The sequence below is a fragment of the Mauremys reevesii genome, linkage group 5 (genome assembly GCF_016161935.1).
Source record: "Mauremys reevesii isolate NIE-2019 linkage group 5, ASM1616193v1, whole genome shotgun sequence".
NCBI classification, from domain to species: Eukaryota; Metazoa; Chordata; order Testudines; family Geoemydidae; genus Mauremys; species Mauremys reevesii.
Window position 1 is genome coordinate 45,018,684 of NC_052627.1, and position 26,568 is coordinate 45,045,251.

At 43.5% G+C, this 26,568-nt stretch overlaps 1 protein-coding gene and 1 long non-coding RNA gene across 6 annotated transcripts in view; one reads left to right on the forward strand and one right to left on the reverse strand.

Moving 5' to 3' along the window:
* Positions 1-26,568, forward strand: part of LARP1B (La ribonucleoprotein 1B) — a 116,563-nt gene that overhangs the window by 69,035 nt on the left and 20,960 nt on the right. For all 5 annotated transcript variants that reach the window (XM_039540143.1, XM_039540144.1, XM_039540147.1 and 2 more), the window contains exons 8-14: positions 63-207; positions 10,959-11,133; positions 12,414-12,577; positions 13,320-13,694; positions 16,653-16,764; positions 23,955-24,166; positions 24,615-24,721. In XM_039540143.1, the coding sequence (XP_039396077.1) occupies positions 63-207; positions 10,959-11,133; positions 12,414-12,577; positions 13,320-13,694; positions 16,653-16,764; positions 23,955-24,166; positions 24,615-24,721 (1,290 nt within the window). The remainder of the gene's footprint in view (positions 1-62; positions 208-10,958; positions 11,134-12,413; positions 12,578-13,319; positions 13,695-16,652; positions 16,765-23,954; positions 24,167-24,614; positions 24,722-26,568) is intronic.
* Positions 8,944-24,436, reverse strand: LOC120406025. The gene is made up of 3 exons (XR_005599043.1): positions 24,305-24,436; positions 9,584-9,698; positions 8,944-9,013 (listed from the first exon to the last, which is right to left on the reverse strand). It is a non-coding gene; the product is annotated as an uncharacterized LOC120406025 (long non-coding RNA).

Here is a 26,568-nt window from a genome sequence, read left to right on the forward strand (position 1 = left end):
TAAAAATAATTAAAGAAACTATACCCTACACTGGGCTCATATTTTCATGTTTCTCTTTCCAGTGAGTATTATTTCAGCATAGAAAATTTGGAAAGAGACTTTTTTCTGAGGAGAAAGATGGACAAACAAGGATTCTTGCCAATTTCTTTAATTGCCAGCTTCCATCGTGTGCAAGCTCTGACTACAAATGTTAACCTAATTTTAGAGGTAAAGTGATTTAAATGCATGTACACAAATATTGCATAGTTTAAAATGTTTTACAGTCAAATCTTGAAAACTCCATTCACCTTTTTCCAAGTGGCAGGGTGTAAATGTTTCTTGGTGAGTGTGGCTGGCCTAAACAATCAATTTCTTCATAACTTTTTTTTTTAATTGCCAGCCAATTAAGGCTACACGAAGAACCTTCCAGCTGTGAACAGTATAAACTGATGCAGTGCTGTCTGCTAGCAGATGGCACTGCTGCTGCTCCTAGCTTTGCCAAGAAGTGGCAAAGTAAAACTAACAAAAGGGCTTCACTATTGCTTTTCAGAAATCAATAGGCAGTAGTGAAACTGTCAGTCATGTCTGTTTCACATTGCTGTTGGTAAAGCTGCGTAGCAACAGGTAGACAAGTAGTGGGGAAAATTTCAAAAAACAGAGACTGGAGGAGGTGGAGAGCAGTAGAAACTTTCCTCTCCCCTTCTTGCAGCAGCCAAGAGTCTGGGAGAAGGTTAGAGAACTGAAGAGCCCTTCCTTTTCATGCCTTCCCTTCAGCATCCAGGAAGCATTCTAGAGGGAGAAGACCAGAATGATGCTTCTCGCAGCAGCTGGTGGGGTTGTGTGATGAGCTTCAGATTTATCAGATACCTACTATCAGAGACTGATCCAAAAGATGGAGTCCCAAGCCAGGGAAAGCACCCTAGTAGAAATCACAGTATCATGGGAAATGCACTGCTCACTGGTGCTAAACCTTAGGTATGTTCTCTCCTCCCCACCTACCTCCAGTCTAGTACCTCCAACCAGGTAGTTCTCCAGCTACTAGGTGTTTGTCAATCCATGCTAACAAGAATTGGGTTACACTGATAAGGCTCCAATAAGTAGACCATGAATGGAAAAGTTTTTTTAATTCTTTGAGTGACCGCTACACATTCCCACTTTGGGATGTGCCAGCAGTGCAGCTCTGATGGTGGAACGATTCATAGCCAGACCCATTGGAGCATTCTTGCACTCCTTCCTGCCCCCACCCTTATTGTGTGTATTCTGAGGATGAGGTTATAAAGTAGGTGACACTCCAGCTGTGTCAGTTTCTTCCAACTACATTTGCAAACAGACTGGAACCCTTCCAGATTCACCTTTTCAAGCAACTCTGTCCTATTAGCTAGTTTTAGGAGTAGTTTAATTGTTTTATTTTATTGAAATTATCAGGATACTTATAGGTTCTGCACACCAGGCTGGTTCCCATATTCTGAGGCAGATCTGAAGGGAAGGTGGCCAGGATTTAAGATGTGCCTCTTCACTATTGTCTTTTCTCCCTCACTTGTACGAGGTGTCTCGTGCTATCGTAGGGACATTTTCCTTTCCAGTGCACAGTATGCAGGACTTTTACTTCAAGAGCCCGTAAGGAGTGTCAAAATCTGCTCCAAGCCCTCCTGCAGCAGGAGGGCCTATAGACCAAGTCCTCTAGTGCTGATGAATCTGGTTCCATGAGTAAAGAGTGGCCTGCATTGGCCGTCATTCCTTTGGGAACTATGAGGTAGCATCCTAAGTTTTTGTTCAAAATACCATCCTCTGATCCAGGAAGAAGGGTGATAAAGCCCTTGGTACCAGAGGATCCTCATTCCAAATGTAGCAGAATGGTCCAGGTGTCAGTCTTGGCAGAGCTGATTTTGTTAGGAGTTCCACTGAATCCAGTACTCTTGGTTTTGGGAGGAGTTGTGGTACATAATGCCAGCCCCTGTCAGTAGGTCCAGTCACTGTTCCAAGTTGCTCTTATTCCTCTGGATTGAGTCCTATAACATCCTTAGATCCTAGACCGAAGCATAAGGTGGCTGGTAAGCGTAAATCCCTAAATGCATGTTATGCTCTTTCTGTAACGAGTGCTACTATTCTGAATGTCTGGTCCAATACCTCTGCGCTGTCAGTAGGACAAGTTGGATCTGCAAATAGTTGTAGGAATAGAAGTCCTACACAGTAAATCCTTGTCTTCAGGGTAATTTTAGATTCCTAAACAGAAAAAGTCTTCCTTCCAAAGGAAAGATCCTTAAAAACTCAGTATGCCATTATCAGACTTCAGGGGAACCCCAACCCGACAGTAATGTTCTTCCTCAGGCCGAGCTGGCTTCAACAACCTATATAACTCCATGTGCTCATTTCAGAATGAGAGCTCTGTAAGATAGGCTGGTGAAAAATTACCGGCCACGTTCAGACAGCATGTCCTTAAGTTATTTCTCCCGGAAGAGAAGCTCCTGTCTCTTACATGATGGACACAGTCAACATCCTGAAAGAAGTGGCATTTGAGCCTCCACTCCCATCAGTAACTATCAGTTGGATGCATCCACTTTGGGATGGGAATGCATTTCAATGACCTAATGACTCAGTCATTGGAAGCACTTTGAAAAACAGCTACATATTAGTGTATTGGAGTTGAAGTTAATCAGTCTAACTCTCAGATCCTTTCTGCCTCACAAGACAAAGTACTCACTGACAATTCGACAGCTATGTTCAATGTGAGCAAACCGGGAGGAGCTCATTCCTCACAACTACATAAAGATATTACAGCGCCACAGAGCTGGTGCATACCTCATATTTACCTGATAGCTTTTCACCTAATGGGGAAAAAACAAGCTGGTGGATTGTCTCAGCAGAAACTAAGAGGAGTTAATGAATGGTCTCTAAATACAAAGAAAATCTTCACTTTTTGGCATCATCCAGAAGTAGATCTGGTCACAATGAGACACGATGCCAGATGCCTGAGCTTCTACTCCATTTCAGATTCATTCCTACTCAGCTGGAGAATAGATCTTTTCCATACCTTTACCCATTGTTCTTTTAATCCAAAGAACAAAACAGAAGATAAAAACAATGTAATTCTGGTTGCTCAAGCGTAGTCAAGACAAAAGTGCTTACCAGATCTCCTTCACCTCTTCAAGGTGTAGTATACTGTTCTCTACCAGCGACCACAGATCTGTTATCCTCAGCAGGATGGTTGGATTTTGCATATGGACCTGTGGTACACCTGGTAGCAAGGTCTGTAGGACATTCACTGATTTAGAGAGAGCCTGTTTAGCAGGATGTGTTGTACATCTGACAAACTCCAGAAAGCAATCTACTCATAAATGCTATTTCCCCAGATGGAGAAGGTCTACGAAAGATATAGTGTTAAAGGTCTATGAAGGATTTTTAAAGGGTATAATGCCAGACAAGGATTCCAAGTCGTCATGGGACCTTAACTTAGTCCTTATTCAACTTATGAGACCATCATCTGAAACTGAGTGCTTAGTGTTTTATCTGTCAATCAAAATAGCATTCATTGTAGCAGTAACATCTGCCAGAACCATAAGCGAACTACAAGCCTTAAAGGCAGAGCCACTGTTCAGTTTTCTATAGAAACAAAGTGTTCCTTTATCTACATTCAAAATTTCTGCCCAAGGTGGTAACTGTCTTCCATCTTAACTAGTCAGTCTACCAGTCTTTCCTAGACTACTTGCACATTCAGATGAATCAAAACTGCACACATCAGATGCTAAATAGGCAGTAGCCTTCTATCTGAAAAAGAACTAGACTTTAGAAAGTCCTCAGATCACTTTATTTCTTATAGATAATCGTAATAGACAATCCCATCACAATGCTTCTCCAAATGGGGTAGGCTACATATGAAGGAGAGTTACAAACTAGCTTCTGCCCCTCTTCCTGCAAGAGTGAGGGCACACTCCCCTAGGGCTAAGTCAGTTTCTATAGTATGGCTTAAACATATTCCCATTGTTGAAATCTGCAGAGTTGCAACATAGTGCTCTGTACACATATTTACTAAATGTTATCCGCTTGATTTAGGATCTTGATATGTGATGTGCATTTGGTAGGGCAGTACTCAGTCACTGTTGAAATAGGATGCAGTGTACCATTTTCTTCAATTGACAGTACTGCTTATCAAACTGTGCTAAGAGTGGGAACGTGTAGAGGTCACTCAAAGAAGAAATGAAGGTTAGTCCCCTGTAACCGGAGTTCTTTGAGATGGATTCTACACATTCACACTCCCTGCCCACCTTCCTCTCTACTTCAGAGTCCTAATTAAAATCTTGGACCTAAGAAAGCAGTGGAAGGAACTGAGCTGACGAGAGGGCCATGTCCCCTTTTCTACTTTTGCCCTCAGAACATTCAGGAACAATGAAAAGAAGGATTGGGGGAGGTGTGAGAGCTCTTCAGTGGGCACTGCTACAAGAAGGTTTTGCTATGAGTTGTACTGCTAGTGCTTCCCAAAAGCATGAATGTGTGGAGTCCATCTTGTAGAATGCAGTTATAGGTTAGTAACCTTCATTTTATCAGAGCAATTGCTCCAAAGCAATTGCTCCAAAGTAAGGTTGCAAAATGGTTTTCATTGATCCTCTGTTTAAAATTTCTCATAATATTCTGAAAATTCATTTTCTGCTAAAACTTTCCATGCTTGGTTTCTTGGCTTCCTTTTTGGGGGGCAGAAGGGGAAGAATTGAGCTAATTTTGAGCCATGTTTGATTGTATATTTTGTAACTTTTTTTTTTGCTGGGGTGGGGGGAACTGATTAAACTTTTCAGTTGAAATTTTGCATGTAAACCGTGATCACTGAGAGGAGTACTGTCTCCATAGATTTCAGAACAATTGGTTTTGATTAAGTATGAGGGTTTGACATGTGCATATTGTTAAAACATTTAAGTTGTAGTGTACTTGCTTCACAAGAGATGCATTGAAAATGTGCGTGCAGCTAAATAGGAACTGGTTGGAAACTTACTGCCAACTTACATCTGTTTCAAATTTATCTTTCTTTAGAAACAAACTTAATCTTTTGTACGTAACAAAGTTATTCAATTAAAATTGAATTCATAAAATGAAATGTAAGGGATTCTAGTAAATGTAAAATAAGAATTTAAAGTTTCAGGTACTTCACCTGTCTGAGTCAAACTGCCAATTTTTGTGATTGTAGAATCACATATTTTAAATTAGATTGTTTTCTTCAGAATATGCAAAAATAGAACAGTGCAATAATTGAGAAATTTTGTTATGGTAATTTAAATATTGGCGTCAGGATAAAGGAATGCAAATAGATCTTGTAATTTCATATTTTTAGCTATATTTCTCCGTTTTCAGACATGATGGCATTACTAAAAACATTTTTAGATTACAATTTTAACAAATATACACTGATCTTATGGTCATGCTCTACCCCTTTCTTGTGGTGTGGGGTTGTTTTTTTTTTGTTTTGTTTTTTTTAAATTCCCATTCTTAAACTTTCTCTTCTCTGTTGCTGTGTTAAAGAGTCACACCAACACGAGAAAATGTGCATTTCATTCCTTAACCTCCATAGTCAAAGTAGACAAACTGGAAGGATCACCTCCTGCAAATTTCTAGTTGTTTTTCATCATAGTCATTACTGGTGATAGTAGGTAGGTATGAATTGGATCAAGTGTGATTAAGCTGGCTGTATTTTGTTAAGGTTTCAACAGTGATGTTAAGCTAACAGCACTATACACATACTATTTGTGATATGAAAAGTAATACTCTTAAGATAAAATGTACAAAATGTCCTATAAAGCAGTGATTCTCAAACTTATTTAATCGGGCCACCCTTCTTTGTGTCTGTAGTCATTTATCATCTCTTCTCCCCTCCCTCCTGCCCCCCCAGCCACAAGTACATATTTTGCCACCCAGCTCTGAAGGCAGAGTGGAGAGCAGCAGCTGCTGGCTGGGCCATGTGAAAAGTGATATTCATGAATATCACTTTTCACAGCAGCTTTAGCAACCCCATGCCACCATTACTTCTGCGCTGCTGCTGCCATTCCAAGGCTGACAGCCAGAGCCTTCACCATCTCCCGGTGAGGGATTGAAGGGGAGGGGAGAAGAGCTTGAGCCCTGGTTGCCTCCCAGTGAGGAATTGGGGCGGGGAGGGAGGAAATCCTCAGCCCAAGTGGTGGGGTTCTGACTGTCCCCATTGTCCCCTCCTCCCAGGTATGCATGGCTCTTTTGCACAAGCCCCACCAACTCAGGGCTGACAGCTAGAGCTCTTCCAAAAAAAAAAACAAAAAAAAAAACCACACCACTCATGCCTCCCCTGACACATTCCCACACCTCCTTGGGGAGGCCTCCCCCATAGTTTGAGAACTGCTGCTATAAAGCGTAAGTATATTCAAAGACGCTAAGTTTACAGTTGGAAGATTAACTCTTTAATTCCCTGATTTTATGTGTAACTTAGTGTTTTATTTAACTAAATGTATTTGTATTTTCTGCACTACACCAGCATAGTTAAAGCTGGGGGGAAAAAAAACACCCTAGTGTTGTTTCTATATATAGATTATTTCAATTTTGCGAAGCAAAATAAAGCTATATTGGAATAAAGTGCCTTTATAACAGTGTAACTGTCTGCACAGGGGATTTTACCAGCATAACTTTGTCAGCAAAAAAGTCACACCCTTTAGCAACGTAGTTAGGTCAGTAAACTTTTAAGTGTAGACCATGCCTCAAAGTGCTTTCTTACATGGAAGGTGGGAAATGTAAATCTTAAACATGCTTAGTCTTTTTTGATGAAAAAGAAAGAGACAGAAGTCCTTGTATCCCTGAACTCATTAAAACAATTAAAGTATTGGTGACCTAGTCCAAGCAAGTTCTGTCCAGTTGTCTATGAGAAGAAAATGCCTATATGGGGCATATGCAAATGGTGCTCTAGGCTGAAGGGAGGAATTCTAAGGGTCCATAAAGAAAATGAGATCCCTTCTGGGTTGAGGACATAGTTCTTCCTAGAGTCCGATGCTAACTTCTGCTATGGAGAGAGGACTATCATCTCACTTCCCTGTGAAGGACTAAGACCTTGCTATGACATTATATTTGTGTATACAACAAAAAGTATTCTTGACTTGGAAAAATCAAATATTCTGTCAGACTTTGAAATCGCACAAAGTGTCTAGCCCAGGGGTCGGCAACTTGCAGCACGCGTGCCAAACACAGCACACAAACCAATTTTGAGCGGCATGCAGCCGCCTGCCGCAGTCCTGGCCCCCCAGCCCCACTCAGCCCCCCCGCCCACTGCTCTCCCCTGTGGGGGCAGGAGGCAGAAGCTTGGTTCTGCGATAGCCAAGCTTCCCCCCTCCCCCGCTTCTTCCCCCAGTGTGGTGCTTTCCTGCCCCGCCCCCTCTCCTTCCCTGCGCCAATCAACTGCTGGCCCTAGCAAGGGGGAGGGGGGAAGAGCAGCAGTGTGCACACAGCTCTGTAGAGGGAGTAGAGAGAGGTAGGGAAGGGGGTGGAACAGGGCATATTCCTTCCAGCCCCTTGCCATGAGCCGCTCAGGGCAGGGGGCTGGGAGCACCCCTACGAGCCGAGCACCCCAGCCCTCTGGCCTGACCCCCCACACACACACTCAGTCTTCTGTCCTACACACCCCTAGCCCTCTGCCCTGATCCTTGAACCCCCCACCCCCCCAGCTCTCTGCCCTGCATCCCCCACTCTCCCAGCCCTCTGCCCTGACCCTCCTCACACATTCAGCTTTCTGCCCTGCAGCCCCTATACCCCCCAGCCCTCTGCCCTGACCCTTGAACCCCCTCACACACAGCCTTCTGCCCTGCACTCCCCACACCACCATCCCTCTGCCCTGAACCCCCACACACACTCAGCCTTCTGCCCTGACCCTTGAACCCCCCACACCTAGCCCTTTGCCCTGACCCTTGAACCACCCCACACCCAGCCTTCTGCCCTACACCCCCACACACTCCAGTCCTCTGCCCTGACCCCTGAAACCCCCCCACCTAGGTCTGGGGTCCCGGCCACAGGCCCTGCTCAGCCTGCTGCTGGCCTAGGTGAACAGAACCCCAGGCTGGCAGCGTAAGATCAGCACTTTAATTTAATTTTAAACGACGCTTCTTAAACATTTGAAAACCTTGTTTAGTTATATAATATAGCTTTATAGAAAGAGACCTTCTAAAAACGTTAAAATGTATTACGGGCACGCGAAACCTTAAATTAGAGTGAATAAATGAAGACTCGGCACACCGCTTCTGAAAGGTTGCCAACCCCTGGTCTAGCCACTTGGCGCCATTATCTCACAGCAATCCAACATCCATGAACTATGGATTGAAGGGGAAAGAGGCAGAAGACTACTCACAAGCATTAAAAATGTAGTATGAAACATACTACTTTCTTAAATAATTGTAGGTCCTGTAGGAACTAAAATAAAGTTACAAAAATTCCCATAGCAACATCACTGTATTACCACCTCAAATGTTTTTTTAAAATATGAATCAGGCCCTCAAATATCATAATTGGCTTAAAATGAGATTTAAAAAGTGGGGTTCTTTTATTTGCCTTCTGGTTTGAGTCTTTAAAATGTAATAGGGGTAAAAATTTTAAGCTTTTCTGTGCAACCATGAATGGGTAGGAGCTTACTTTCCAAAAAACAAATCCCACATTTGTGACCACCAGCCTAATGTTTCCAATTTTGCATGATTTTATGATGGGGGACATTGTGTACCAGATAAATCAGATTGTTGTGAATTTGCTCTGGCCCCAATCCCACTGGTACCTTCCTTCCATACATGGGCAAACAACTCCCTGTTGCTAAGATTAATTTTGGTTCATGAGGATTTAAAGGTGAATCCTGTGACAATTTCTTCCCCATCTGTTTCTGTTTTATTGCTTCTGACTACACTGCATTTTTATGGGCATAAAGCAAAAGGATTAGTGGCAAATAAAATGAATTATTTTTTTTTCAAAGTTAATAGAATCCACTTGCCTCAATAATTGTGTCTTGGTCACAGATTAAAGTAAAGAAAAACTGTTTATGTGGTCCTGTTACAAAAACCTGCAAAAAGAAAAGTTAGGAAATTTTACTTTGGACATGCCAGGACGTAGATAACAAACTTCTTGGGTAATTTCACCCTTGAAAAACAAATCTTTATAAAGCTTTGATGAGTTAACCTTGTTAAAATAATATTGAATGAATTTGCCAAGTAATTCAAAACTAAAGGTTTTAGTACCTATTTGAATTTAAGAGCTCCTTTATTACTATTAGCAGTCAGAATTTTACTTTTTACGGTGTTTCGCAGGTTAACATTTCACTTTATCTGTTATTTCTTATTTTACCTTTACATCCCCCACAAGGTGCCTGACAACAGGATGTGCTGAGTTTTCTAAATGGCTATCAGTCAGTGTTTCCAACTTCCCTACTGCTTGATCTTATTCCTGGCAAGTAGGTTATGATCCTGCTTTGTCAGGTTCAGTCAATACTGGCTACTGAGGTCCCTGTATGGGCCACCAGTGTTTCCCCACAAAGGTTTAAATTTACTTAGTAATTTAAAAAGATGTCAGATCAGTCAGCTTGGTTGAATTTTATTAGTCTATTAGACTGGACAGTGAGTAACAGATACATTACCACAATTTGTCAGAACCTGTTTTTGCAGCCGATGACTATTAGCTTGTACTGTTTTTGTTCAGAATTGGCTTATGAATTGACATTCTTGTAGCCCGCCTGTTTACAATTTTGTTCTCTGTATGGGAAAAGAGGAAATAACGTTTTATTTTGACCTATAAATTTCCAGTATATTTAAATATTTATAGAAAAGAGATAAACATATTAAATTCTAACCTAAGCATATGTTTCTTGTTAATGCATCACTAAAAATAATATATTTTGCTTAACAATTCTTGTAAATTGTCAGATCTTTTCTAGTAGTTCTTAGCAAACTATTTTCCCTCCTCTTAGCATGATTCCCAAAGCACTGTGGGAGTTTGAATCATAGACAAGCTATAGGTTTCAAAGGTCGACAAGGCTATGGCCAGTCAGCTCTCTCCAGGTGACTCAGAATGGAGTTTCCCAGCTAGCAGCAATCACCGCAGCCTCCCTCATGTCAAAGGAGAACTCCACCAGCAAGCAGCACAGCTACCCAAATTGTAAACCTATTAGCAAAAAGGGAAGGAGAAACCAACACTGTAGGGCACACTCAGCAGTTGGTTTATATCCTTCCACTTCCCTTGGAGTTTAGAGGAGATTAATACCAGTTACCCATTCAGCCTTATACTAACCAACTTCATGTGACAGACCATTCCATTATACAGACTACTTAAAATTCTTCACTTTTTGACTCAGCTCCCTGTTTTTCATCAAATACCAAAAATGAAGAAAAAAGTTACACAACTTACAAATCCTTAAGTCAAGCAGTATTTTTTTGGTATTGTTTCTTACAACTTTGTCATATCACATTAACACTGGAAAATAATTGCAATAAACTACTTTGGCAATTGCTGAACTCCTCAACTTCATTTCAATGTTTAATTGTCCAGAAAAGCAGTTTGCTTCATATTCCGAGTGAACACTGTCCCTTAAATAAGGAATTATAAAGAACCATCAATTTTGGTTAATTGGTGCTCTGCATCTGGGCTTCAAAAATATAACTAGCAGCTAATATGTGAAACTGTATGCCACAATAATTAAAATTATAGTACTGAAAATAAGTGGTACTGGGTTTTATACTGGCTCTTCTAGGTTGTCCTAATCTAAAGGTAATTTTTCTTTAAAATCACTTATTTCTGGTATGCAGGTGTTTGAGAGAGTAACGCTCATTTGCATCGAAAATGTTCATGCTACGTCGGACAGTAATGTAAAGATCTGTAGAGGACGACATAGTTTAAATTCCCTTCCAGATAATCATGGGATTGTGTTTAATTTCACTGAGAGATTAACAAAAGTTATTATCAGCAGTGTTGGCGATGGGTATATTTTTTAACGGTGAAACATGTTTATCTCACAGGCTGTAAAGGACAGTACAGAGGTGGAAATAGTGGATCAGAAGATGAGAAAAAGGGTAGACCCAGAAAAATGGCCAATTCCTGGTCCACCTTCACGGAATCAGCCACAAACTGACTTCTCTCAGCTCATCAACTGCCCAGAATTTATACCAGGCAAAGCTTTTGGTTCACATACTGGTAAAGAATTTCTTTCATAGAAACACACAATTTTAGGATTGAAACTGCTGTCTAGTCCAACAAGTCTGCATTTTATTTTTCATTAATATTTGATTTCATAGTAGGAATAGCAAGTATAAAATTCAGCTCTGCTAGTTGGAATGGGAATTGCAAGGCTGGCAGTTAGAAAGGCAGTGTGCCAGAAGACAGTAAACTTGTGGTTAAGGTTGCAGTTTGGTCTTTTAATCCAACATGTTTTTCCAAGAGGTGTGCATGTTTTGTAAGATTACCTTCTCTTTGGTAAATGGAAAGATGTGGAGAGTCAACGCAGAGTTTCAGATTTAAAACTGAATTTCTTTGTCATATTTTAACTCTATTAAAACATATATTTCCCCAAAGGAGCCAGCTGTAATATATCCCTATCCATAGGACTGCATCTCTAGTATATGACTGATAACATCAAACTGATTTCAGAATAATTCATAGATTCTAAGGCCAAAATTGGACCATTGTAATAATCTAGTCTGACCTCCTGTATAGCACAGGATATGGAACTTCCCCAAAATAATTCCTAGAGCATATCTTTTAGAAAAACATCTAATGTTGATGTGAAAATTGTCAGGGACGGAGAATCCACCACACCCCTGAGCGTATTGTTTCAATAGTTAATTACTGTCACGGTTAAAAATTTTACTCCTTATTTCCAGTCTGAATTTGTCTACCTTGGACTTCCAGCCATTGGATTGCGTTATACTTTTCTCTGCTAGATTGAAGGAGCCCAATATTAAATATCCCCTCCTCCCTCAAACCCTAATGTAGGTACTTACAGACTGTAATCAAGTCATCCATTAACCTTCCCTCTCAAGATAAATAGATTGAGCTAATTGAGTCTATCACTATGAGACTTGTTTTCTAATCCTTTGTTCATTCTGTGGCTCTTCTCTGAACCCTATCAACATCCTTCTTGAATTGTCACAAGAACTGCACACAATATTCTAGCAGTGCTCGAACCAGTGCCAAATACGGAGCACTGAATTTGTCACTAATCATGCTGTTTGTTTTATGGATAACTTCCATCTCTCAGGCAGTCAGTGGCACTTTTAATTTATGCTGGAATCACCAATGTAAACTGTTCTTTAAAATATAGAATAGCAAGTAATTGAGTCTTTTTTTAATTTGTTCTGATCAATGTCATATTTAAACCTTAATGAGAAGTAGGAATTATAGCAACAATGAAAGTAAAATCTCTTAACACAACAAAAAAAGAAAAACCTGAATACACAACTAATTTACAATTTTAGAGTCTGCACCAAGTTCTCCAAGAATGGGAAGCCCAAAGAAAAGCACTGAAACAAGTAACCTTCAAACAATGTCTAAAGGATTGTCTACAAGCTTGCCAGATCTGGATTCTGAGCCTTGGATAGAAGTGAAAAAGAGGCATCGTCCATCCCCAGTCAAATTAAAGGTACTGTTAGCTACCTTGATAAAATGTTAAAACACCTCCCCCCTAAAAAAAATTCTGTGCGCGCATATTTTCTGAAATACTACAGTATACCACTGTTATGTAGTGAGAGGGAGTGCTGATACCTTCACATAAACCTAATTAACACTCTCTTCAGGATACTTGCAGTCTGTATGAGCAGAATGAACTAAATTTGCTCCAGATCATAAAACTGTCCATTATATTGAACAAAGAACTATTCATATTATAATGGATCACCTCACTTGATGTTACAGTATACATAATATATATGTAATAATTTATCCTAATTTGGAATCTTAAGAGTATTTAAAGGTCTGCTCCAAGCAGAAGGAAAGACGACTCTTAATTTTGGAAAATGAACTGGGCCTTAAAATAGGGCCCAAATGCAGTGGCACAACTGGAGGTGTTTAGGTTCAGTTGAGAAATTATACGTTTTACAGTGAGAGAGAGAATTTAGTGAAAAGTTGGTGTCAGAATTCTCTGTGGACCTTAGCACTGTGATTTTTGTCTTTGTACTAAGTTTAAGAAATTCTTGCAAGTCAACAGAAATTAGACGGCTAACAGCCATTTGTGCCTTTGAAAATGCCTTTCAGAATGTTCCTCTTAAGGTTTGTTGTTTTCATCCATTGAGATGATCCGGTCAGTATCCGTTAAAAGAAGGGATAGAATAACCAAGTAATTTGTTTCCCAAAGAAAATGTCATATGTTATCTTTCTTCACTCAGGAATCTGTGCATACACTAGAGCACACACCAAGTCAGCAACAGCAGGCCCCACCTTCACAGGAACAAGAACAAGAAGAGCTTGATTTTTTGTTTGATGAGGAGATGGAACAAATAGCAGGTCGCAAAAATACATTTACTGATTGGTCAGACAATGATTCAGATTATGAAATTGATGACCATGATGTAAACAAAATTTTGATTGTAACACAGACACCACCTTCTATGAGAAAACATCCTGGTGGAGATCGCACTGGCAACCATGTGTCTCGTGCAAAAATTACATCTGAACTGGCTAAAGCTATTAATGATGGTTTATACTATTATGAACAGGATTTGTGGATGGAGCAGGGTGAAAATGATTCTACAGCCATAAAGGTAATTTTTTCTATCATACAACTTAAACAGATGTTTGACCAAACAAGCCTAAAATTGACTGTTATTGCTGCTACTTATACTAGCAACAATCTAATTGTGTGGAAGAAAATAGAAAATAATTATCATATGTATACCTATAGTATGTGTTGTAATTATTTTGTTTAATTTTAACTTCTGATTGCAATTTAATTACTTGCAAACGGCTGTATATCATCTGTCATGCTTTCTGTTATAGACCCTAGGTGTAGCAGAGGTTGCTAAATTCAAGATAAATGTATCTCTTCACCCTCAAACTTAGATCTGAGCCAGTGAAGGAATAGTTTGTTTTAAACAATAGGGTATTTTAGGCTGGTGGGGTAGTAGTTGAATGCTAAGCGTATACAATAGATAATTTAGACTTTACATGTGCTCAAACAGCTTGTATTTAATAACATTTTAAAATGTATTCATAGGAAAGACAAATTGATTTCCCTGTTTTGGGGTTAGGGTAGAGTATGAGGGAATGAAACTGAAGTCATTGCACTGTAAATTTTATCTTCAGGTTTTTTTAATCATCTATAAAGTTAGGTGTCATGAAAGTGCAAGTAAATGCCAGATTTAATACCCACAACCTCATTTTAATCTAGATTTCTATTTCCTTGCCCATCTGTGGGTCCACATACAGGAGTCAACTTAGCTTAGTACATACTATAATATGGAATACTACTAAGGTGGCCTGTGTCCAGAGGTGAAAGTAAGCTGGTATGGTATGGTGTACCGGCAAGAGCCGGTATGTCGTGCCGGACTGGACCGGCTTCTCCGGCAGTAATTTAAAGGGCCCAGAGTTCCAGCTGCTGCGGGGAGTCCCAGGACCTTTAAATCACCGCCAGAGCTCCAGCAGCTGGGCGCTGGTGGGGATTTAAAGGTCCTGGGGCTCCCCATAGCGGCTGGAGTCTCTGGCCCTTTAAATCGCTGCTGGAGTCCTGCAGTGGTGGCAGGGCTCCGGCGGTGCTTTAAAGGGCCTGGGGCTCGCCGCATGGCAGGAGCACTGGGCCCCTTAAATCCCCGGCCAGGCCCGGCTGCCAGAGCCCCGGGATCCGGCAGGGATTTAAAGAGCCTGGGGCTCCCTGCAGCAGGGCTCTCGCTGGAGCCCTGCCACAGCTACTGCTGCCCTAGCCCAAACCTTGCCGTGCCAGGGTAGCGGTGGCAGGGTTCCTGCGGTGACTTAAAGGGCCCAGAGCTCTGCGGCGGCTGGAGCTCTAGGCCCTTTAATTCGCCCCAAGCCGCCTCTGCAGCCGATAACTCCAGGGTGATTTAAAGGTCATGGGGCTCCCAGCCACAGCTGGAGCCCTAGGGCCTTTAAATCTTGAAAGGCCCCACCTCTTCCCGCTGAGGCCACATCTCTTCCAGTTGAGGCCATGCCCCCTCAGGACTCCGGCATACCGATAAGTCCTTTAAATTACTTTCACCCCTGTCTGCGTCCCTAAAGGACAAACACCTCTGTCTATAGCCAATGGATTTTTAAACACACTGGTGGTTTTACACCTAGTAGCTAGCCAGTGAATGTGGCAGGAAGCTAGCTGAGCTGCTGGCACCTCAGGAACTCAGATTTCTCCACTCCTGCCCTGTCGCGTTTCTCCCTAATCAGTCTTTCCAAGGAACCCCTCTTTGTGAGTTAGTTCTCCTGGTTCCTTGTCAGATCCACTTCTGACTTTGGGCAGTGCTGTGAGTTGCAAGCTGAGCTGGATTACCATCGTATTTAGGATAGTGTTTGTGCTTCTGTCTTCTTCCACCTTTGGTGAGCACTGGATTGAGGCAAATCATGGTGGCAGGACCCTATTTCAGCAAGGAAAGAGGACAAAAGAATGGGAGCTACTAAAGAAAAGGGGAAATAGATACAAGGATGAGAAAAGAAGAAAGAAAGAATATAGGAGAAAGCAAGGAATAGATAAAGATAGAAAATGTGAGGTGTCTGTAGACTGTAGTATAAACTGCAAGAGGACAGTAGAAAGAAAATGTTTTCTCCCACCCCATTCTTTTAATTGTTGGTCAAGATTTTCAACGGTCTTAGTGATTATTTTTTGTGTGCATTGATTTTTGGGTTCCCAACTTGAGATGCTTCAAAGAGGCCTCATTTTTCAGAAAGTGTTTAGCAAAAAAGAGAACTGGATAAATTCATGATGGTTAAGTCCATAAATGGCTATTAGCCAGGATGGGTAAGGAATGGTGTCCCTAGCCTCTGTTTGTCAGAGGTTGGAGATGGATGGCAGGAGAGAGATCACTTGACCATTGCCTGTTAGGTTCACTCCCTCTGGGGCACCTGGCATTGGCCACTGTCGGTAGACAGATACTGGGCTAGATGGACCTTTGGTCTGACCCAGTACGGCCATTCTTATGTTCTTATCCACCCTCTGAAAAAACAGGCATCTTTAAGGAATTTCAAGTTGGGCATCCAAAGTTACTAGTTACTCCTGGAATTTTGTTTTTAATGTTGAAATGGGGAGAGATGGGAGTTTCAGCTGAGGAGGGACGGAGTGGGCATCTCCTATTTATTCTTTCGTTGTCCCCCGTCTCTCCCCCCCCCCCACACCAGAATCTTCCTGTGCCCACCTTACTATAGAGGAAAGATGGTTTGGCACAGGACAGAAACTGGGGAAAATGGGGGTTCTGTTCCTCCTTTATAAAGTAGGGTAACTTTTTCTAGTTTCATGACTTTGGTCATGCAAACAGTACTAAGGGGCGCACACTTTGCTTCTGTAAGCCAAGCTCATTGCACATGTCCAGGGGCTTCTTCACAAGCTTGCTGTGTGCAACCTACCAAATTCAACAGAAAGGACTGTGGTTGTGCAGGATCAATTGTGAATAAATTCTGCTTGACATGTTGCATGCTGGTGCAACTCGATTCTCTGAACTTGTCATTTTTTAGATTGATACACAATTGTCACTTTTGTAATTGTGAAATTTTCTCCTCAAATTCAGCAAGAGGTTGAAAACTTTAAGAAACTAAATCTCATCAGTAAAGAAGAGTTTGACAGTCTTACACCTGAGCCAAACCAGGAAGTTCTTCCATGGCCTCCAAGGTCACAACAAGGTAATATAATTGTACTTTCTTTATTATTTTTGTTACTTGTATTATTCTCGCAACTAAGAACTCCAGTCATGGACCAGGACCTCGTTGTACTAGGTGTGTACCAACCCAGAACAAAAAGACAGTCCCTGTCCCTAAGTGCTTATAACCTAAATATAAAACAAGTGATATCAGATGTGTACAGATAGGGAAGTACAAGGAAACAGTGAGACAGTACTGGTCAGCATGATAAGCAATGGTCTCAGCACATCAGCAGCCTAACCGTTGTAAAATGTTTTGTAGTCAACGTAGCACAGTAGAGTTTTCAGGAGAGTTTGAAAGGAGGATGAGGAGTTAATTTTGTCAGTGTTTAAAGGAAGTTTCTCTCAGGCGTGAGAGGCACATGAGAGAGCCCAAAGATGCTTGTTTGAAAATTTAACAAGTGCACAATGGAGGCTGACAACATGGGCTGATTGAAGATGGAAGTTGACTTTTTTTTATACTAAAGGACAGAGAGAGAGGGTGGGGATAGATCATGAAGGACCTTGAAATTAAAGACAGGTAACTAGTTTGATATGATAGAGAAGAGGGAGCCAGTGAAGGGATGCAAAGAGAACAGGAGGGATAAAAATTAGTGGGTTTTTTTATTTTGTTACTTAAATTCTAATACTTTTTTTCCTTTTTAAAAGTAAACCTGTTTAAAATGAAATCTGAATTTGATACAAACTATGTTAAGGCCTAAACTACTTAAAATCTCTTAAAATACTTTTTAGAAAGTCAGGCTTTATAAATGTGGCACAGGAGGTCATGTACTAGATTAAGGGCTTTAATTGGTTTAATAAAAAAATTTGTTCTCTTTTGTATTTAATTAAATTAATTAATGCAGTTTGACACAAATCTTGAGCAAAAAGTTATCTAGTAAATAAGCAATATATCATTCACCATTTTCTAATATACTAAAAATGTGTACAATTAAGAAGAATCTGAAAATATGCTTAAATAAATGTATATGGTTATGCTCTACCACTTGAGGTAGCAAAAAGATGTACCAAATCTAGTATAAAGGCTTTATTTAGTTGTAAATCCACGTTTTAATGGTTATGTAACCAGTGAGAATGCACCTTTCTTTAGAAAATAATTGAAATAACAATGGAAAAGTTGTTTAAAATCTGATGTAAAGTGAAGCTTTCTACTTGGTGATTTAAATCATTATTGAAATCAGCAATTTATATCTCCTTGATTTTAAATCAATCCATCCTGCAAGAGAAAGATGTCATTGTCATAACTATTCAGAATGCTGCTGTAAAGAACATTATCAGCAGGGCAAGATGGCATTTGTAAAAGCCAGAGAAAAGGATGTTGTGTAATTGAGACATAAAATGATGAGTCTGGAGGAGAGATTTAACTGTGTGGTGGATAGGAAAGGCCATATCTGAGAAATGCAAAAAAAAAAAAAATCAGCAAGACTTAGTCATAGCCTGGATGTGAGGCCCTAGAGAGAGATCCAAGTCAAAGATGGCATCCAGGTTATACACCTCAGTCAGAGTAGAATGGTGGTGGTGTCAGTGATCCAGAAAGGAGGTCGGGCAGGGGAACAGCTTAGAGGGAGGAAGAGTAAGAACTCTGCTTTAGCCATGTTGAGCTTGAGCTCACAGCTAGACATCCTCAAAAAGATGTCAGAGAGACAGGCTGAGATTTAGTTTGGACAGCAGGAAACTGGTCTGGAGTATAGATAGATCTCTGAATCATCTGCGAGGTAGTTGAATTTGTTTCTGGATGAGAGAAACAAAGGTGTAGAGGGAGAAGAGTAAGGAACCAAGGACAGAGCTCTGTAGGGCACCCATTTAAACACCCGTTTAAGAAATCCTGCATTAAAGAAACTTCATGTGATTTAATTTTGATTCTGACTATAGTCTGTTTTTTTTGTTGTTGGTTTGTTTATTTTTAACCAAAGCTCTATCTAAAAGATATTTTTGTTAGCCTGTACTGCATTAGAGCGTACTATATGTTGATACAGGAAAATAAATGAATGTGCATCAGCATCAGTACACATAAGCAGGAATTTCAGTTATTTCACTACTACTGCAGACCAACAGCAAGTGTTCTATGGTGCAACATGCTATTGCAATATGCAAAGCAAAAGCTGTTGTTGAAGTGAGGCATTATGGTCACTAGGATATAGACTTTAAGGAAAAAATAAATATTTTACAATCCAAATATATTTTTCTACTTGATACAGACATTTAAAATTTGGATTTGTCATATCACTGTATTTGGATTTATCATATTGCTGTACAGTACATCAAAGAGTTAAACTTACCAGGCTGTCTCCTATCTTGAGTAGGAAATATTGAGGCTTGCAATAACCATTTAAAAGCAGTTTAATTTTATTAGTTGGAGGTTAGGTCCATCAATAAGTATTAGCCAAGATGGTCAGAGATGCAACCCTGGATGCTCCAGGTGTCTCTTGCCTCTGATTGCCAGAAGCTGGGAGTGGATAATGGGAGGGATCACTCAATGATTTGCCTGTTCTGTTCATTCACTCTGAGTACTCCTGCGGGAATTCTGCACCAAAACATTTAAAAATCTGCATACAATACTTCAAAATTCTTCATATTTTCTTCATCAAAATAACACAATATAATCATGCCTGTTGCAATTATTTTGGTCGGCATCGCTCCCGGCGCCACCGCTCCTCCCGGTCAAGGGACAGCGGCAGGTCGTATGTCAGCCTGGCCTCCCTTCATAGTCGTCCATCGATGGGCCAGGCTGAACAGCTGGCTCTGCCGGTGCCACAGCAGGTGCAGTGGCACCAGGCCCTGTGGCTGGCCCCATGGTAGCAGTGGGCACAGAGGCCCCCGATGCAGCCCTCAGAAGGACCCTCGGCCTTCCTCTTCAGACCTCCAAGGATGGAGTCGGTGGGACGTACATGCTCAGCACTGTGCCCGGAAACCGACCAGGTGGTGGACCCTCCGGTGCCGGTGGACACACAAAGTACTGCGTCAGCCTCCTCACCCTCCCCAGATGAGGCGATTATGGCCCCTCCTCCCTCAGTCCTGCAGGAGGACTTTAGGGCCCATCCAGAACTCTTAAAAAGGGTGGCATCAAGCCTCCACCTCCAAGCAGAGGAGATGGAGGAGCCCTTGGATGCCCTGTTTAATGTACTGTCTGCCTTAGCACCGGGGAGGGTGGCCTTGCCTCTCCACAAAGGGGTGGCAAAAACTTCAAATGCCCTGTGGCAAACCCCAGCCTCATTGGCCCCCATCTCTAAGAGAGCGGAACGCAAGTATTTTATACCCACCAAGGGGCATAAATACTTATACACCCACCCTGCTCCTAAGTCCCTGGTGGTCGAGTCAGGCAACCACAGGGAATGGCAGGGCCAATTAGCCCCTACCCTGAAAAATAAAGATTCAAGGAAGCTGGACTCATTTGGAAGAAAAATTTATTCGTCCTCGAGCTTCCAGTTATGGGTGGCGAACCACCTGGCTCTCCTGGGCCAGCATGAGTTCAGTCTGTTTTTCTGTGTTCCGGCTAAACCTAAGTTCAAGCCGCAGCAGACTCCCACTCAGGCAACCCATTCAAAATACGAGATCACTTATAAGAAGTCGCGGGACTATAAGAGGCGCTCACAGAGGCAGTCTCGGTCTGCCCCCCAGCTTGAGTCCTCCAAGGGCAAGCAAGCTGGGAAAAGGCAATTTTGACAGGATGCTCGAGGGTGCCCTGCCAGTTCTCATCAGGGATCCACCCTCAATAAAGCTTCCCTTCTCGGAGTGGTTGCGGCTGACTTTGGACCGATGGGTCCTCAACACCATCTCCTGGCGCTACAACCTCCAGTTTACTTCCTCCCCGCCCAACCACCCCCTACTCCCATCCCACCTGAGGGACCCCTCGCACGAGGCTCTGCTTGAGCAGGAGGTAGGGTGGCTCCTGGGCCTAGGAACGGTGGAAGCGGTACCAGGGGAGTTCAAAGGCAAGGGGTACTACTCCTGCTATTTCCTTATCACGAAGGCCAAAGGGGGGCTCAGGCCCATCTTGGACCTGTGAGGCCTGAACCAGTACATGGTGAAGCTCAAATTCCGCATGGTCTCCCTGGCCTCCATCATCCCCTTCCTGGATCATGGGGACTGGTACGCCACCCTCGATCTGCAGGACATGTACTTCCACATTCATATATTTGAGGGGCACAGATGCTTCCTCCGTTTCATGGTGAGGCAGAAACACTAACAATTTACAGTCCTCCCGTTTGGCCTGTCCACCGCCCCCATGGTATTCACAAAATGTATGTCGGTGGTGGCGGCCTACCTCAGGTGCTGGGGGATCCAGATCTTCCCCTATCTGGACAACTGGTTGGTCAAGCGCAGCTCCTGGTCCCAGATGCAGGATCACGGGGCATTACTTTTGTCCATGTGCACCACTTTGGTCCTATTAGTAAACACCAGGTCCACGTTAGTCCTGGTGCGATGCATAGCGTTTATTGTGGCGGTCCTGGATGCCTCGTCAGCCAGAGCTTCCCTCCCATCGGACAGGTTCGAGACTCTGAAGGGGCTCATCGACACGGTCACAAGGTTTCTGGTGACAGAGAGAGTGTGCCTCCAGCTCTTGGGTCACATGTCGGCGTGCACGTATGTGGTCTGTCATGCCAGACTCGGGATGAGGCTCCTCCAGCTCTGGTTGGCCTTGGAGTTCTCCCAGGCAAGGGAAAGGATGGACTAAGTCCTCACGGTGCCCAAGCCAGTGATCACCTCCCTATGGTGGTGGTCCTCCCCGAGAAACATGCTCCAAGGGGTCCCATTCAGGGGCAGGACCCCATCGCTGGAACTGGTGTCCGACGTGTCAGACCTGGGATGGGGGGCGCATGTGAGGAACGTTCAGATGCAAGGTCTGTGGTTGGCTCAGGATCTGACTCTCCGCATAAACGTCGAGCTCAGGGTGGTAAGGCTAGTGTGCATGGCCTTCCACTCGCCCCTGGAGAGCCGGGTGGTCAGGATCCTCACGGACAACACGGACTTGATGTTCTACATAATCAGGCAAGACGGGGCCTGATCCTCTGCCATGAATCCCTCAGGCTGTGGGACTTTTGTATAGCCCACGACATCTGCCTACAGGCCTTCCATATGCCGGGTGCCCGGAACGCACAGGCGGATTGCTTGAGCAGGGACTTCTCCTCTCAGCACGAGTGGTCTCTCCACCCAGAGGTGCTGCACAGACTTTTCCAAGTGTGGGGGACTCCCCAGGTGGACCTGTTCGTGACTCGGCAGAACCATTGCCCCCCCTGGTTCTGCTCTGGGGGGGAGGGGTCTGGGAGGGGTCTGCTGTCTCCGATGCCTTCCTCCTGTCCTGGTCAAGCCAGTTTCTCGATGCGTTTCCCCCATTCCTGCTGATCGGCAAGATCCTGGAAAAGAGAAAGATGGAGAAGGCCCGGGTCCTTCTGATTGCCCCGGCATGGCTCAGGCAGCATTGGTACGGGACCCTCACAGGCCTGGCAGTCGCCCCGCCGTGGCCATTGCCGTCCCGCCCGGACCTGCTCTCCCAGGAACAGGGCTGCCTCCTCCACCCCAACCTAGCGGCACTCCACCTCATGATGTGGCTGCTCAATGGTTAGGTAGGGAGGAAAGGACGTGCTCAGAAGGGTTCAGCACATCGTCCTAGAAAGCAGGTGGCCCTCCACGCACTAGCCTACTTGGCGAAGTGGTCTTGGTTTTCCAGATGGGAGGACGAGCGGGGCATTCCTCCGGTGTCCACCCTGATCCAGCTTATTCTGGATTACCTCCTTCATTTTAGAGCCCAGGGCCTGGCGCCCTCATCAGTCAAGGTGCACCTGGCGGCCATATCAGTGTTCCATCCGCTGGTGCAGGGCCACATGGTATTCTCCCATGTTATGATTGGCCGGTTCCTTAAGGGGTTGGATCTTCTCTTCCCATATGTTAGGCCCCCAGTCCCACAGTGGGACCTAAACCTGGTATTGGCCCGTCTCATGGGGCCCCCAGTTGAGCTGCTAGCCACATGCTCCTGGAAGGTGGCCTTCCTGGTTGGGATCACGTTGGCTAGGCAGGCCCGTATGCGGTGTTTCATAAAAATAAGGTCCAGCTCCACCCACACCCTTCTTTCCTCCCAAAGGTGGTCTCTGCCTATCACATGGGTCAGGACATTTTTCTGCCAGTCCTGTGCCCCAAGCCCCATGCGTCCAGTGAGGAACACCTCTTCCACAAGCTGATTGTGAGATGGGCTCTGGCTTTTTACCTGGAGCAGACTAAACTGTTCAGAAAGTCCTCACAACTGTTCATCGCATTGGCCGAGCACATGAAAGGTCGGCCGATCTCCACTCCACGGCTCTTCAACTGGATCACCTCATGCATCTGTACCTGTTATGACCTGGTGGGAATCCCTGCACCACCAATTGTGAAGGCGCACTCAACTAGGGTGCAGGCCTCATCGGCTGCCTTTTTGGCCCATGGCCCCATTCAGGACATTTGTAGGGCTGTCACGTGGTCTTCAGTTCACACGTTCAACTCGCATTATGCGATTGTCTCTCAGACCAGGGAGGACGGCGGGTTCGGCAGGGCCATTGTCCGTACTGAGAGTTTGTGAACTCCTTCCCACCTCCAACAGATATAGCTTGGAATCACCTATGTGGAATACACATGAGCAATCACTCGAAGAAGACAGTTACCTTCTCTGTAACTGGTGTTCTTCGAGATGTGTTGCTCATTTCTATTCCACATCCTGCCCTCCTTCCCCTCTGTCAGAGTTATCTGGCAAGAAGGAACTGAGGGTGTGGGGAGCGTGCAGAGCCCCTTATGCTATGCCATGGAGGCGCCACTCCAGGGGTCGCTAGGCTTAAAACTTTCGGCAGTGGTTCATGTGGTGAGCACGCACACCTATTGTGGAACAGACATGAGCAACACATCTCAAAGAACTCCAGTTACTGAAAAGGTAACTGTCTTTTTTCCAGTGAGTTTTGTATGTCTTGATTAACAGGAGCCTTTAAAATCCAAACTACATAAATTGAGTTAATTTAGATTGAGGTTAAGCAATATGGACTGCATCAATAAACTCATACTTTGTCCTTTGTTAATTAATGTAGAAATTTTTAAGCAGAATACAAATGAATTTCAAAGATATTCTGTGTCTGTCCATTAAATGTTAACTGACAATGAAATACTTCTGTATACATGTATGTTAGCAATCTTAGTCTCTTTTTCTATTTACAGATTTAACAGATGAGCTAGCTTGTAAATTGTTTGGTGTTGTAGAAGTACCTCCAACAACAATGGGTCGTTCACTGCCAACAGCAGTCCCAGAATCTCCAAGAGTTCATCCTGCCAGAACACCCAAAACACCTCGTACCCCAAGGTTACAAGATCCCAACAAAACACCAAGATTCTACCCTGTTGTTAAAGAAACAAGATCCATTGATGTAAAGGTAAACAGAAAAACCTTGTGCATAAAGTTTCATCAGGTCAAACTTTTTTATTAACATCATGCAACAGTACTGTTAGTTATCTTCACATCTTTCTGTAACGGGGGTAGAGGGTGGCTTATACTGTTTTAAACAACTTACCTTACTGATGTTTTTTCTGGTTCTGAGAAATGGCATCTTTGAGTTGGGTAAATATCATTAGAAATTCCATAATGAAAAGGCAAAATATCCAAAGACATTGAATTTCTGTTTAAAACTGGTTCTTGGGTTATGATGCTGGAGTTTTATGACTTCGTATGACTTCACAATGTGTTATACGCAACATGAAACCTTGAACTGTAGTTTGGGGAAAATAGCAGCTTACCTGATCACTTGTGATTTTTCTAGTTTTCAGAAAGTGACTGCAGTTACATCAGTGAAATACTTTGCAATGTTGCATTTGTTTTCTTAGATTCCAAGAAAAAGAAAAACACGACATAGTACAAACCCTCCGCTAGAATGCCATGTTGGTTGGGTAATGGATTCCAGAGATCACAGGCCAAGAACATCATCTGTGAGGTAGTAATTTTTATCATGGAATAATTTGCTGTGATTTATTCAGTGCATAGAGCCAGTGGAACAGTTATTGGTGAGAAGTATGTGAATATGCAAAACGTATTTACAAATGAAGAGGACTGATGGACAGAAGGAATACAGCAAGAAAGGAAAAAGGGATTGGGGAAAGAAAAGTGAGAAATACAAAAGAATAGCAGGGAAACAGTGAAGAGAATACAAGGAGACGCATCAGCTGTTAGCCCCAGGTGCAGCACTGCCCCCTTAATTGGGCCAACAGGAAGCACCTGTTCGGGCACAGGGGAGCTAGACCTACTTCAGTTTTAGAGCCAGCTACCCTGTGACATCCCTCTCCCCCTTTTTCAGGAAAAACCTGCCTCTTTCGCAGGCAGAATTTTTCCCTGAGCTGTGAGGCCACATCTGGACTGCTCTCACCCCTAACCTAAAACAAAAAAGATTCCATATAAACTCATTCATATATACCTGAGTTCCCCAAGTTCTGCACAGTCTTTAATGCCAGTATTATAATTCATATCTTCAAGATCAATCAGTCTATATAGACCCTCATCATCTTCTCCAGGGTTTGAAAGTCTCTGCATGCAGTCTTATTCTCCCTCAGGCTCACTGACTATCAAGATCAGGTGACCTCTTTCCTTGCAAGTGTCCTGATCTTCCACAGTCAGGGCTCTTTCTCTCAGGGCTGGGCTACCCTACCACTTAAGTTGATATAATTTATGTGCTCAGGGGTGTGAAAAAGACATTCCCCTGAACAACGTAAGTTACATCAACCTAAGTGCTGTCCACACCGGTGCTATGTTGGTGGGAAATGCTCTCGCATATACACAGCTTCTGTGCTCTTGCAAAGGTGGAGTAATTACACCGACAGGAGAGTGTTCTCCCATCAGCATAGCGCGTCTTCACCAGATGTGCTACAGTAGCGCAGCTGCATCAGTGTAGCTGCACCGCTGCTGCACTCTAGTGTAGACTTGCCCTCACTGAACTACATGTAGCTCTCATTCTGCGGCCGCCAGTAATTCTGATCTCCAGTCCTCACAATGGGAACCATAAAACAGGTGTCCTATTTCCCTTTCCCCAGAGGACCACTATTTGCACCCTTGGTCTCTCATGTGTTCTGACCTGTCTGGGTCTCCACTGTATCCCACTGAGTTCAAGGCTCTGTCTGGATGCTCACTGTACCTCCTTGAACTCACGGCTCTGCCATCAGCCTCTGTTTCCTGGCCGCCTTGTCTGCCTGAAGCCTGACTAAAGTTCTGCTTCAGCATTAAGAACTGCTGTTTCCCACTCTCTGCCTAAACCCTAACTGGATTAATTCCTGTTCAGTTCTATCAACTAATCAGTCTTCTGCTAGGAGGTACTTATATTCTCTAGCTCTTGTTGCTATCTCTTTTGGTGACCCAGTAAGCTCTGGAGGTGGTCAACGGTTTCCTCTTGGCCCACTCTGCCATCTCTGCTTCAGCGTCTAGCTCCCTCCACTTCTTTCGCAATCGACCCATGATAGGGTTGCTAGGTGTGCAGTTTTTGACCAGAACACCCAGTCGAAAAGGGACCCTGGCGGCTCCGGTTAGCACTGCTGACCAGGCTGCTAAAAGTCGGGCTGGCAGCACAGGTAGGCTCCTTACCCAGCTTCACGCAGCTCCCGGAAGTGGCGACATGTCCCTTAGGCTCCTAGGCATAGGGGTGGACATGGGGGCTCCGCAGCTCCCATTGGCCAGGAACAGCAGCCAATGGGAGCAGCAGAGGTGGCACCTGTGGGCAGGTGCACTGTGCAGAGCCCCCTTGCCACCCTGCTGTCTAGAAGCCTAAGGGACATGTCACTGCTTCTGGGAGCCGTC